Consider the following 14,408-nt stretch of genomic DNA (forward strand, 5'->3'; position numbering starts at 1 on the left):
CGACTGCAACAGCACACAAATGGTCTCCTCTGCAGTCTTCAGCCAATCCAATCCATTCTGCACATGATGTCAAACAAATCTTCCCGAAGATCAGCCCTATTCATGTTACTAATTCCACTTATAAAGCGGATGCATAAACAAACAAATGTCTAGATTCCTATGGATGGCACTCAAAGCCCTTTGTGATCTGAAGTCATTCCTGCTGCTTCCTCTCCTCCGCTGCCTCACTTAAGTCTTCCTTATTCCTGGGTCTGTGGCCTTATTCCCCTTGCTCCATCCACCCACCCCAGCTTTATCTATATATATAAAAGGCTAATATGTAAAGTGTCCCCTCAGGAGTTCAACCAGGAGACCGGGATTTCAATCGCTTGCTATGACGTGCGCAGACCACCAGTGGGTGGCACAGAACAAAGGCAGGCCCTGGTCGGCAGCTGGGGAAGGGAGGCCCTGGCTGGCAGCCAGAAGGCCTCGATCAGCCCTGATTGCCGGCCAGGCCTAGGGACTCTACCCATGCACGAATTTCGTACAACAGGCCTCTAGTTTAGATATAATTGACAAAACTGTACACACTTAAAGTGTACATTATAATGATTTCATACACGTATACATTGTGAAATATTTACCACAATCATGTTAACACATCCACCACCTCAGTTGTGTGTGTGTGTGTGTGTGTGTGTGTGTGGGGTGAGAATGCTTAATATCTACTCTCAACAACTTTCAAGTATACAATTCAGTATTGTTAACTATAGTCACCATAGTGTACATTAGATTCCCAAACCTTATTTATCTATAGCTAAAATTTTATAGCTGTTGATCAATTTCTCCCCATTTCCCCTACCCCCCAGCCCATGGTAACCACCATTCTACTCTATGTTTCTGTGAGTCTGACTTTCTCCCAGGCTGAATCTCCTCAACTGCCTCTGTGCTCTTTGTTTTTCCCCAGCTGTACTCACACTGTCTTGAGTTACTTGTGAGTCTCTTTAGAATGTACGCTCCACAGGGCATGCATCAAATCTTGTTTGTGTTTGTACCCTTCACAGCTTGTGTGATAAATGTGGATAGTGTTGGGGAAATAAGGTCCTGTTACCACAGAATCTTCTCAACAAATACAGAAGGAAAGCAGTTTCATTACTGAACTAGAGGCCTGGTGCATGAAATTTGTGCACGGGTAGGGTCCCTAGGCCTGGTTGGCGATCAGGGCCGATAGGTGCCTTCCAGCTGCTGGCCGGGGCCTTCCTTCCCCCGCTGCCGGCGCCAGCCAGGGCCTTCCTTCATTCCGCGCTGCCCCCTGGTGGTCAGCGCATGTCATAGCGAGTGATGGAACTCCCATGCTCCTGGTCGAACTCCTGAGGAGACACTTTGCATATTAGTCTTTTATATATATAGATAATCATAATCAAAGCACAACACTGTAGGTAATCTATGAAAAAGACAGATAAAACCACATTTATTTACACAGCCAAGGAGCTACAATCATTACATACATATATCCTCAATATAAAAGGTAACCTGCCCCCTGTAAGAGGACTTGCCAGCATTATTTGCTGTGCACCTTTTTATAGTTCACTCTAAATTCACCTGGCCATTGAGGTAGCTCTTTGTTTTAACTAATTGCCTCTATCCAACAAATAAGAAGCATAATAAAACCTTTCTTACCTCTCTAACAAGAAATGTTTATAGGTTGGAGAGAAGCACTAAGGTTAAACTCCTCTGGTGATAGGGAGATGGTGCGCTACTTCTTAGATGTTTACAGTTCAGTGAGATGACTCTCAGATGTTCAAAAAAACAAAACAAAACAAAAAAACCCAACCACTTCTGGGTTGTAGAGCTGACAAGAGGCTTCTAAGTTATATACATGTATATATGTATATATAATATACACTGAGTGGCCAGATTATTATGATCTATGAACGCATAATAATCTGGCCACTCAGTGTATATATTTATATATTAGAGGCCTGGTGCATGAATTCGTGCACGGGTGGGGTCTGGACAGCCTGGCCAGGGGGAGGGGACATGGGCAGTTGGCCGGCCTGCCTGCTGGTTGAACTCCTGGTCAAGGGGACAATTTGCATATTAGCCTTTTATTATATAGGCTATACACTGAGTGGCCAGATATTATGCGTTCAGAGATCATAATAATCTGGCCACTCAGTGTATATCTTTATAAAACATGTATATGATATATCTTAATACTAGTATATAGATATATATCTAAAATGTATTTCTATAAAAATATATAATCAAATGTAATCTATACCACATGTTAAAATACATATATATCACACACATATACATATGAAAAGGTCTTTTAGCAACAATTTCATTAAAAAAAACCCTAATCCTTAAAATGTACATATACACATTCAATAAACATTTGCTGATGTTTATGAGTTAAATTCAGATTAAGTCACTTCAGTTTTTATTACATGGGGATGTCCATCCTTTGCTAATATAATTTCACTACTTTTCTGAAACAATTGTATTAAATCACTTGGTAAACAACACTGAATCTTTTAGCCAGTAAGGGTTAATCTATTTTAATTAATACTAACAATGACAAAATACTGCCCTTTATGGAAAAAGTTGTATTTTTTACTTCCTTAAATTTTATTTTACAGGCTTCATACTATATAGTAAAGCCATGCACATCAAGTACGTAGATATAATGAGTGTGTTTTTTAACTTAGCGTTTTAATTAAATTGACCAGAGTCCAAACCCCTCCCAAATTCCACCAAGGTTCTTTTGAATTATAATCTTTCGATCTAGTAATTAAATGTCAGGCCCCTGAAGAAGACAAGAAATACATTTCTAAACTCTGTCACATGAGTGAAAGGAATTTCTCTGTTAATTATTTTTTATTGACACTAGGAATCTAAGCTCCCCAAAATAGTTTAGGAAAATGTAGAATATGATTAACAAAAGGCAGCAGGTAGCACTACTTTGGAATCAGAAAATAGCGTAGTGTGAGGAACATAAGTGACCCCATCTTAAAGCTAACCCGCTGTCCTGACATCTGGGTGATGACGGACCCTAACCCGCCCCTTCCCTGGGTGGCTCTGGAACAGGAACCAGAGCTCTGGGCTGATCACAAGATTCACATCAATCCTCTCTCTAGGGCGAGACACTCTCCCTGGTTCTCTTACCTCTCTCTGGCACCGAAGCCTCTGGCACCTGATCTCTTTGCTCATCCACGCATTCTCATTGCTCTCATAACATACAAAGTCTGGCGGGGTGAGGGGTGGGGGTGGAAGGCTCAGCAATCCGTTGTGTTGCTACTGCACGAGGCCACTTTGTTTAAGCTCCCCTTTATAACGTACAAACTGGACTTGGCCTCCTGTTTTGGCATGTCGGTCCTTTCTAGCACTGGGGAGCTGTTTTCACACATTGCCCTTCCACAAAACACCTAGCTTTAATGTAATTCATTACTTGAAGAATACTGCAAGTAGACTACTGTAATAATTTAACCTCTTGTTTCCTATAATTATAAAACATCTATATATAAAATATTACAGAATCCAGAGACATAAACAAGGTTATGTTAAAATAGAACATACTGCTGCTACCCACACATCTAATTTCCAAAAGGAAAAACCAACAGCACACTAGCAGAGCTCTTCAAAACAATGTTTTTCTGTTGAAGAAAACAATAAACAATATTTAGTGAGCTCTTTCCTTGAATAGAGTGATAGAAGACCATTTTAGCAAGTCTCTGCCTATAATGTGGCATTCAAAAAAGCCAACTCTTCGGTAACCTTTTAAACAATTTCTGCATTCTCAAATATGCTTTATCTGCCTTTTACTAGTTTCTTGTCTTTCTTTTTTCTTTCCTTTCCTTTCCTTTCCTTTCCTTTCCTTTCCTTTCCTTTCCTTTCCTTTCCTTTCCTTTCCTTTCCTTTTCCTTTCTCTCTCTCCCTCTCCCTCTCCCTCTCCCTCTCTCTCTCTCTCTCTCTCTCTCTCTCTCTCTCTCCCTCTCCCTCTCTTACTGTTCAACCAGTGCTTGGTTTTACTATATTCTTAATCAAATATTTTCAAGACACTCAACTGTAAAGAATTTTAGGCAGGAATAGAAACCATTGTAGTATGTCTGCATGGATATTAATAGTAATAAAGAGGTCTTATGAGTCAGCTGAGGTATTTGTAAATGAATAGGAAACATAATCAGTTTGAAAAAGGGAGTGTTTTAATACCAGATATAAACTCTGCTGCTTCTTGCTGGTGTCACTGGGAACACTGCAGAGGTCTCTAACTAGAGAACCCTGTGAAGAGGGAGGCTGGGAAGTAGAGAGCTGGGTGACAGCAAACAGCAGTGAGCAATGAACCGTCCTTCCTTCCCTTTGCTACCCACCAAATTTGTATGACATAACATACCAATCACACATCCACTGTATTAACAGGCTTCTATTTTTAAATGCAAATGAATCCTGGCAGGAATAAGTCTAATTCACACTCTAGTCCCAATTACTTATTTAGAATTGATCAAAACCTTCCAGAGATTAAACTCTGGGGATAATGATGAATATCTATCTATCTATATAAAAGCCCAGCAACCATTATGGTGGAACAACCAAAATGACTGGTCGCTATGATGTGCACTGATCATCAGGGGCAGATGCTCAACGCAGGAGCTGCCCCCAGGTGGTCAGTGCGCTCCTACAACGGGAAAACCACTCAGCCAGGAGTTAAGCTCACGGCTGGCGAACGCAGCAGTGGAGGTGGGAGCCTCTCCCACCTCCACAGCAGTGCTAAGGAGCAGCGAGCCAAGAGCTAAGGAGCGAGCAGGCAGGTGGTAAGGAGCAAGCAGACGGGCAGTAAGGAGCAGCGAGCCAAGAGGTAAGCAGTGAGCAGGTGGGCGGTTAGGAGCGAAGGGTCCCGGATTGCGAGAGGGTACAGACCAGGTGAGGGACACTCCCCTCACCCATGCACAAATTTCGTGCATCGGGCCTCTAGTTTACTTATAAAATTGCTTTTTATTTTATTGAACAAACATATCTATTGCTTACCATGAGCTAGGCTCTGCTCTAACCACTTTCAAATATTAACAAGGGAACAGGATAAGGTGGGGCTGAAGATATCTTGAAAAGAGAATGAGACAATAGGCACAGGGTAGAAGGAGATGATAGGATAGTAGGAAAGGAAAAACAGAAATTAGGACCAGAAGGGGGATGTTTGAATAAAAACCTGCCAGTTTTATAACTTTGCCTAAGACCCTACCTAGCTAGAGAAAAATTTCTGTCACAAGTTCTTGTTACTGATGAAAATGGAACAGGGATAATTCTAAAGTCTATGACCCTCAGCTTTTTTGACCCCTAAATTTAGTTGTCACCTTAGTTTGTAACAATGTCTCTACTTTGGTCCAGTATCTGACAGATTCCCACTGAAAAGAGGAAAGATTTGAAAATGTATAAGCAATTTCCCATATTCTGGCCCTTCAGACCATTGTCACCTCTGTTTACTGTTTCAATTTCCACTTCCCTCCAGGGAGACCACCTCTTATACTAGGAAACATGGACAGCTGTGTTTTGGCTGTCCTTGTGGAGCTCTTCACAAATAAGCAATTCTGTTCTTCAGGTACATGGCTGTGGCAATAGGATGCATCCTTATCTTCAACTGCGTTAACAAGCTGGACATGGGAGAGCCCGGCATTGATGTCACTGCCTTTGCCTAGAGCTCAGTCTCATCACAGCGAGCTCATATAATTATAAAAGGAACGCAGCGTGGTATCTTTCCTACAGGGATCACCTTGTATGGATTTCCACTCAAAGGGAAACTCAATAAAGAGTGCTGAGTGACTGGCTGAAAACAGTACACTGACCTCTCCTCCGTGGTGGAAGCTGGAACAGTGAGGGACAAATACAGGGGAAAGCAGGTCATGGCCAATGCAAAATCACGGTTATAGTAAATTTACAAAAATATGGTACAAAACCTTTAATTTATGGCTTAAGTTTAAAACTATATGATATTTAAAAACAAATGCATTGTTCTATGAATGTCATCCCAAACATATAAAAATAAAGTGAATGATATTTAGTAAGCTCAAACATCATACAACTTGCTTGACAAAAAAACAACCAAGTATTATCTGCCAAAAACATTCTTTTGAATACAGTAAAACCTCTATTTAACAGACTAATTCAGGTGAGTGGGTGTCCGTTAAAGCTGAAAGTCTGTTATATAATAAAGTAGGTTTTCTAAATGCGTATGTTAAAAATTTGACAAATTAGTTAACCTGTTTTTACTTATGTAGACATGTTTGTATAACTAAAATTAAGTAAGCATGAAGAGTTTAATTTCACAGAAAAGTTTTCTATATGTATTATTGTAACTTTAAATTTACACTGAATAGGTCTAGTAAGTGCATGCATTCACCAATCACCTCAAGTAAACAACTGCACATGGTGGGGCGTGGCTTAGCACAGGTGGGCACATCGGTGGAAAGAGTTAAAACTGCTGCACAAAGTCATGCCATTGGACAATAGAACCAATTATCACGCATGTGGTGTGATCACGTGCTAATCATTTGCTGAACACTGTTTATGAGTGGTGACTCTTGGATTTAAATATGTAGACTATAGTTGTAGGTATATAATATTTATCTATTTCAACAAAATTACCAGTGTTTTTCCCAACATATGGCCTATTTGCTAAAATTTGTTAAAAATAACAATGAATTAATAACAAAATAACCTGTTAATTATAAGCAAGTCTTAGTTAAAAGCATTTTTAAATTACCAGGGTATTAATTTTCACCCATGACATACGGACCAGAAATTTTGTCCGTTAAATCTGAAGTTCGTTAAATCAAGGTCCTCAAAATCAAGGATTTACTTTATCTGAGCAGAATACTTAAGAAATGTCCCTCCTGGACAAATGGCTGCTTCCAGGCACTTTCACTGGGGGAGGGAAGGCCACTCACAGACAGATGTAGCCCTGCTCTGCTGGGCTCCCTGTTTGATAAGGGAGAATGGCATTTCCACAGGAATTTCACAGGAGATATAATCTCAAATTGGAGATATAATCTCAAATTGTGGACACACACAACATACTTTTTGTGTAGTAGCACATACTTATTATTTATATTATTACTTCTAAAAAGTATTTGAAGCAAGACACATTATTTTGCTATAAAGTATAGTTGTAACAAAGTATTTCTCAAGTTACAAAAAGGATACTTAAATTTTTTCTGTATTTACTTGCTTACTAATAAACCAATCAGTTACTACTAAGACATCAATTTATGGAGACTCTAAGTTAAATTTGATATTACCTTTAAAGATTGTCTCTTAGTCACATAATTCTCAGACTGAAGCAATTTCTCATAGTCTTCAAAAATCTAATGAAAAGAAAATAAATATTACAGTGTAAAACCAACAGTTATTTCTCTGCATTAGGTTTGCTTGCTTGCTTCAGAAGTAAGTAAATCTCCAATCCCTGAATCCAGCTGCTGTGCTTTCTGTCTCTGTGTGCTTAACCCTAGACTGACCACCACTGTCCACTGGGAGGTTTCCCCTTTCCCCATCCTCTTTTGCACATAAGGACATCGAGAGTGGGAAGGTCAAGTGATACAAGAGACATACTTCTCTATTTTATTTTAGTTCTGCAAATTATAAATAGGGTAGAAAAATGTAGTAATTGAATACTCACAATAAATCATTTTGAAGAAAACATCTATTGAGTTGCAAGACAACGCATTTTATGCCATATTAAAGAAATCTGTTTATGTAGACCTGCTGGTAGTTTATGAATAATTTGAGAAAGAATAAATAATTTAGGGTTTCACCTGGCAACTCATTAAAAATCAAATTGTCAAATTCATAGCATGAACATGTAGAGGAAATAGGGCTACTTTTGCTGCATGACGGCAATGCTAATCCCAACTAGCCTCTCTGGAGCACCTCTACTCTCCCCAGAGGCTGGGACACTGGTGCTTGGAGCCCCCGTTTCCTAATATGGTCGAACATCAATCATTCCTTAGGCCCCTCAATCAACTCAGGGAGCCAGCAGCTGGGGAAGCTCAGTGGCAACCCCCCACCATGTGTTGATGCACTCAGGGATTACTAAGGTGGAAGGAGCAAGACCAGCAGAGAATTGAAAGCTAGAGTGTTCAGAGGCTGAAGAAGGTACAAAACAGTCCTGGTCCTCAGATGGCCAAGTGTGCGGGGGGGGGGGGGGGGGGGGGTGCTCGAGTGAGATGAGGGCAAGCTGAGCACACTAATGATAATTACTGAGAGAATCAAGAAAGTGAAAAGTATCGCCGAAACCGGTTTGGCTCAGTGGATAGAGCGTCGGTCTGTGGACTCAAGGGTCCCGGGTTCGATTCCGGTCAGGGGCATGTACATTGGTTGCGGGCACATCCCCAGTAGGGGGTGTGCAGGAGGCAGCTGGTCGATGTTTCTCTCTCATCGATGTTTCTAGCTCTCTATCCCTCTCCCTTCCTCTCTGTAAAAAAATCAATAAAAATATATTTTAAAAAATGTAAAAAAAAAAGAAAGTGAAAAGTATAAATAAAAAATGTAGTTCACATTAAAGTCACAGTAACTAGACTTATTATTTATAAAGGACTTACTATTTATTCTAGGTATTAGGGATACAAGTAATAATGATATAACTTAATACTGAGTGTTTACCATGGTACCATCTTGAAAACTTTAAATCTTGTCAAATTCCTACCATAGCCCTATGAGGTAGGCATGAAAATCTTTATTTTTAAGTAGTTATAGGAACTTGCCCAGGGTCACGCAATTAGTAAGAGGGAGAGCTGGGTCTTGAAGCGGACTCTAAAGTCTATATTGTACTCTGAACCCTTGTGTTCAACAGATAAGGATCTGCCTCTCAGGGAGCTCAAGGACCAGCTAGTTAGATCTAAACACAACACAATAATACACTGTAAAAAGGGAGGGAGAGGCAGGGGAGGGAGGCAAGGAGGGTGTGTGTGTGTGTGTGTGTGTGTGTGTGTGTGTGTGTGTGTGTAAGGGTGTGAGTGTGTAAGGGTGTGGTTAGGGAAAGCTTGCTAGAAGTGTCACATTAGTCCAAATTGCAAAAGGATGAGCTGGATTCACCATTAGAGAAGGGAGTTAGAAGATGGAAATATTTTGGTATTTCTACTAGTAAGTAAAACTAATTATTGACCAGGTCAAATGACTTATTTTAGTAAGGGTGGGGTGTTCTTCCATATGGAAGAGTTACCTACTGGCTCTTAAGGGCAACATGGATATTCTTAAGTTAAGATCAAGGTGAGCAGGTGCTAGTTGTTTCTTGGAGCTCCAGAGCACAACACTAAGAAGAGATATGAAAAATGAGAAAGCCCTGATCTCCTGCCATCACCAATTTTCCACAAGGTTTCCTGATGACCTGGCTTCTGGATAAAAGACAAATTGCATGTATGGTTGACATGGTTGATTTCTATAGTGGATCATAAACAGGAATAAGTGCTCATAGATCTAAGAGAGAGGGAGGGAGGAAAGAAGGAAGGGAGGGAGGGAGGGGAGGAGAGAATAAAGTAAGACTTAAAAATAACTTCTACTTACAGTGTCATAATTTTGTTCTAAGAAGTCTGCTACCAACACTTTATGTCTGGTTAGTAAATCCTAGAGAAAGAAGAACCAAGTGAAACAAAATGATCATAGCTAATAAATTTTTTAAGAATCTGTCTTTTTCTTCTAAGATTTAGTAAGTCCACTAATTTGAAACATATAAGTTTCAGAAGAAACTTTTTGTTTACATCACAAAATTATTTCCATTCTTAGTTTAAGATGTGAAACACAAGCTTGTTTCATGTTAAAAACAAGTGTTTGTTTTAAATTCATATTATTGTTAAATTATAGAAATAATTTAATTACTAAAACAAATGGTATTTTAGTGATGAGGTTACAGTATATTTCTTCAAGCCACAACTCTACATTGAACATATGATATAATATTCAAATAAAGTTTATGATGATCTTTTAAAAGTATCATTAATAACTAATTATTTTTTAAAAAAAGAATTCTGAGTGGACTAAAACCATATTTCACAAGTTAACAGATTTTAAAGGATTTTACGCTTTAGTTTTTTTTCTTAACCACTTTTAAAACAGAGTTGCCTAGAATGCTGGGAAGCCCAAGAATGACATTTAGCAGGGCCATCTCATATCACCCTGCTCTGGGGTTAATGGGCTGTGAGTTACTCAGTAGCACAATGCACCCTTTCAAAGTTGAAGACAAGCAGCCCGATCTTATTACAGACATAACTCTCAGAAAACTGGACAAAAGCATAAAGGAACGTTTGACTGTTTTCAAATCACACCTAAATCATATCCTTAATTCACCTTAATGTGGAAAGAAAACAAGCTTCACCTAATCCCTTTTGTAAGCTTAGAGGCTAAATACCCTATTTAGGAATCATTCAAAATTTAATTAAAAACCTAACAAGAACTTCACAGTTTTCCAAAATAAATTCTTATACTTTAATACATATTTAATTAAAACTTCCTAAAAGCATATAGAAGATACACACAATAATCTCACAAAGAAGGCAGCAGCAATGGTAAAACTCATCTATTTCTATTTTAATAAAAATTAAAATATTTAAAGCATTTTGCATTATAATTTTCAAGTTCAAAGACAATGAGACTAGCTTAATTTCATTTCATATTACGTGTTGTCACAACTTGATTGACTACTGGGCCTGTCAGTGGAAACGTGGTACTTTCCCCCCGTAGAACACTGAAGCCGAACAGTGTGCTGTTCTGGAACTGAATTTTAAAAGGGGAAAACTTCCCTGGCTGGGTGGCTCAGTTGGTTGGAGCACAGGTTCAATTCCAGATCAGAGCACACACCTAAGTTTCGGGTTTGATTCCCCAGTTAGGTACAGTGTGTACAGGAGGCAACTGATCGATGCTTCTCTCTCACATCCATGTTTCTCTTTCTCTCTCTCTTTCTTTTTTTCTGTCTCTCTAAAATTCAATAAAAAAACATACATATCCTTGGGTGGGGATAAAAAAAAAGGGGGGGGGGGATTCATTCCTGGCCTGTCTGAAGTAAAAATTCAAACTATTCCTCTATCGAGGACCCTTGAGAGAGTAAGGTAGTCCTACAGCACACTTTGAGATCCCTAATCTTTTCCTAGATGGATATTTGGGATACCTAGTTTGCAGACAATCCCTTCCCTAAAGCTCCTGAGCAGTATCAGTGATTTTCTGAGCTGACCCAGGACTGATGCACCATGGGAGTTCTCCACCCGCCACAAGTTGTCAGCCTTGAGAGTTTGGCCCATGTTCTCCCTCTGCCCCAGGGCCTGCACATGCAGCGACAGCAGCAACACAAAAAGCACTCTGCCACTGCATGCTGCCTGGAAAGATTTTCTGTTCACTACATATTAGTATTACACCAAAAGAATCAGGAGAGAGTTCTGTTAGTAACATCTCCTTCAAAATTCTAAGGGGAAAAAACTTGAAATGACTTAAAAATTCAATAATAGAAGAATATGGTAGGATAGAATTCCTCCAGCACATGTATTTAATGGATACAACCAATAAATGATTTGTATTCTTTCTCACACATGCTCTTACACTTGAGTGCGTATATATTATATATTCAGAACTATACCCTAACATTCTATATAATAAAGAGCTAATATGCTAATTATACCAAACAGCAGAACGACCGTCCAGATGACCTTTTGGATGAAGCCGGGGCTGTGAGAGCTGATGCAGTTGGGGCTGCGAGGGCCAACCCCCTTGCACAAATTTCATGCATCGGGCCTCTAGGTTATATATATAATAAATTTATGCACAAAACTGGAGGGATTATACTATGTATATACAGTAAGTCCTCACTTAACATTGTCAATAAGTTCTGTAACTTTAAGTGAAACAATGTTAAAACAAAACCAACTTTGCCCTGTCTGGAGTGACTCAGTGGCTAGAGCATCGGCCAGCACACTAAAGGGTCTTGGGTTGGATTCCCAATCAATGGCACATACCTGGGTTGCAGGTTTGATCCCCAGCCCTCAATCAATGTGTCTCTCTCTAAAAAAATCAATGGAAAAAAATATCCTCTGGTGAAGATTAACCAACCCCCCCAAAAAAAAACAACAACAGCAAACAAACAAAAAAACCCACACACAAAAAACAAACAAGCCAATTCTACCATAGGCTAATTGACATAAGCAAGATTTAAGTTCCTACAGCATCTCATCAATGTTATAATGAAACTCGTGACCTGGTGCACAGATTCGTGCACATTGAAAGGAAATTAATTAGAAGGTAGCCGGCAGGGCAGGACTGGGTGAGACGGGCCAGACAAGCCCTGGGGCCAACCTCGCATGGTCCCTCCCTGGCGTCTGTGAAGTGAGCCAGGTCCCTCTGGCATGTGGAGTCTCTTGGCCTTGCCTGTGGGTATCGGGCTGAAACCAGCTCTCTCACATCCCCCAAGGGGTCCTGGAGTGCAAGGGGTCCTGGTTCTGCAAAGTTGCTGTTGTACAGGGTGTGGAACGCAAACACAAGTGTGCAGTAAACAAGATTCAGGGCCAACAGTGCCGCAGCAACAACATAACCCATGGCTGAAGTTGGAATTGTGTGGCCCTGCGAGGAATCAGGCTCCCTCCTCTCTGGTTTTGTGGTGTGTCATCCGAGAACTGCTGCTGCCAAGTCACTGCAGCTCAGCAGCTCCTAGGTTAAGCATCTGCCGCTTGGTGGTCAGTGTGCATCATAGCAACCAGTCAGGTGGGTGGAGGGACACTTAGCATATTAGCCTTTTATATATATAGACTAGAGGCCCGGTGCACAAAATTCATGCACTGGGGTGTGTGTGTCCCTCAGCCCAGTCTGCACCCTCTCCAATCTGGGACATCCCTCTCACAATACAGGACTGCTGGCTCCCAACTGCTTGCCTGCCTGCCAGCCTGATCACCCCCTAACCACTCCCCTGCCAGCCTGATCGACACCTAACTGCTCCTCTGCCAGCCCGATTGTCCCTAACTGCTCTCCCCTGCCCACCTGGGCACCCCCAACTACCCTCCCCTGCTGGCCCAGTCACCCCTAACTGCCCTCACTTGCCAGCCTGGTCACCCCTAATTGCCCTCCCCGGCCGACCTGGTTTCCCCCAACTGCCCTCCCCTGCAGGCCTAGTCGCCCCTAACTGACCTCCCCTGCAGGCCTGGTTTCCCCTAACTGCCCTCCCCTTCCGACCTGGTCACCCCCAACTGCCCTCCCCTGCAGGCCTGCTCCCCCCACAACTGTCCTCCCCTGCAGGCCTGGTCACCCATAACTGACCTCCCCTGCAGGCCTGGTCACCACCAACTGCCCTCCCCTGCAGGCCTGCTCCCCCCAACTGCCTTCCACTGCACACCTGGTCGCCCCCAACTGCCCTCCCCTGCAGGCCTGCTCCCCCCCAACTGTCCTCCCCTGCAGGCCTGGTCACCCTTAACTGCCCTACCCTGCAGGGCTGGTCACCCCCAACTGCCCTCCCCTGCAGGCCTGCTCCCCCCGCAACTGCCCTCCACTGCACGCCTGGTCACCCCCAACTACCCTCCCCTGAAGGCCTGCTCCCCCACAACTGTCCTCCCCTGCAGGCCTGGTCATCCCTAACTGTCCTCCCTTGCTGGCCCAGTCACCCCTAACTGCCCTCACTTGCCAGCCTGGTTGTCCCCAACTGCCCTCCCATGCAGGCCTGGTCACCCCCAACTGCCCTCCCCTGCAGGCCTGGTCGCCCCCAACTGCCCTCCTCTGCTGGCCCGGTCACCCCTAACTGCCCTCCCCTGTAGGCCTGGTCGCCCCCAACTGCCCTCCCCCGAAGGCCTGATTGCCCCCAACTGCCCTTCCTTGCAGGCTTGGTCCCTCCCAACTGCCCTCTCCTGCAGGCCTGATCATCCACAACTGCCCTCCCCTGTTGGCCATCTTGTGGTGGCCATATTGTGTTCACATGGGGGCGGCCATCTTTGACCACATGGGGATGGCTGCCTTGTGTGTTGGAGTGATGGTCAATTTGCATATTACCTCTGTATTATATACAATGACATTATTTGAGAACCTGCTGAACATAAACACATGCATATATACACATAATACATAGACAAATATAATTGCAGCATTATTATAGAGCATATAACTGAGTGGGGGGAAAAGAAACTAGCTAGAATTTTACCCAAAAAGGAAAAAGCAGAAAATTGCAAATAAAAAATAAAGTTCAAATTTTAAAAAATTTAAAATTTAAATAGTTGAAATAGTATATACTTTTTCATCCCATTTCCTAATAATTCTGTTTAACAGATCTAAGTTTTGCATAGTCTAAGTATTATGCTTTAAAAACAAATGGGATGTTGGTATTTTAGTGGTGGGTGGAATTAAGAGACACACAATGGCATGGACATAATACTAGATCCACCAGCAGCAGCTGCTTTGTTAAGGGTTTACCACATGCTGGG

The 14,408-nt window shown here is 41.9% G+C and overlaps 1 protein-coding gene across 6 annotated transcripts in view; it reads right to left on the minus strand.

Annotated features, from left to right (window-relative positions):
• CAB39L (calcium binding protein 39 like) overlaps positions 1-14,408 on the minus strand; it is a 172,035-nt gene that overhangs the window by 25,355 nt on the left and 132,272 nt on the right. For all 6 annotated transcript variants that reach the window (XM_079779126.1, XM_079779127.1, XM_079779122.1 and 3 more), the window contains 2 exons: positions 9,532-9,591; positions 7,272-7,337 (listed from right to left, as the gene is read on the minus strand). In XM_079779126.1, coding sequence (XP_079635252.1) covers positions 7,272-7,337; positions 9,532-9,591 — 126 coding nt within the window. The remainder of the gene's footprint in view (positions 1-7,271; positions 7,338-9,531; positions 9,592-14,408) is intronic.

The sequence above is a fragment of the Cnephaeus nilssonii genome, assembly GCF_951640355.1.
Source record: "Cnephaeus nilssonii genome assembly, chromosome: 8".
Lineage (NCBI taxonomy): Eukaryota > Metazoa > Chordata > Mammalia > Chiroptera > Vespertilionidae > Cnephaeus > Cnephaeus nilssonii.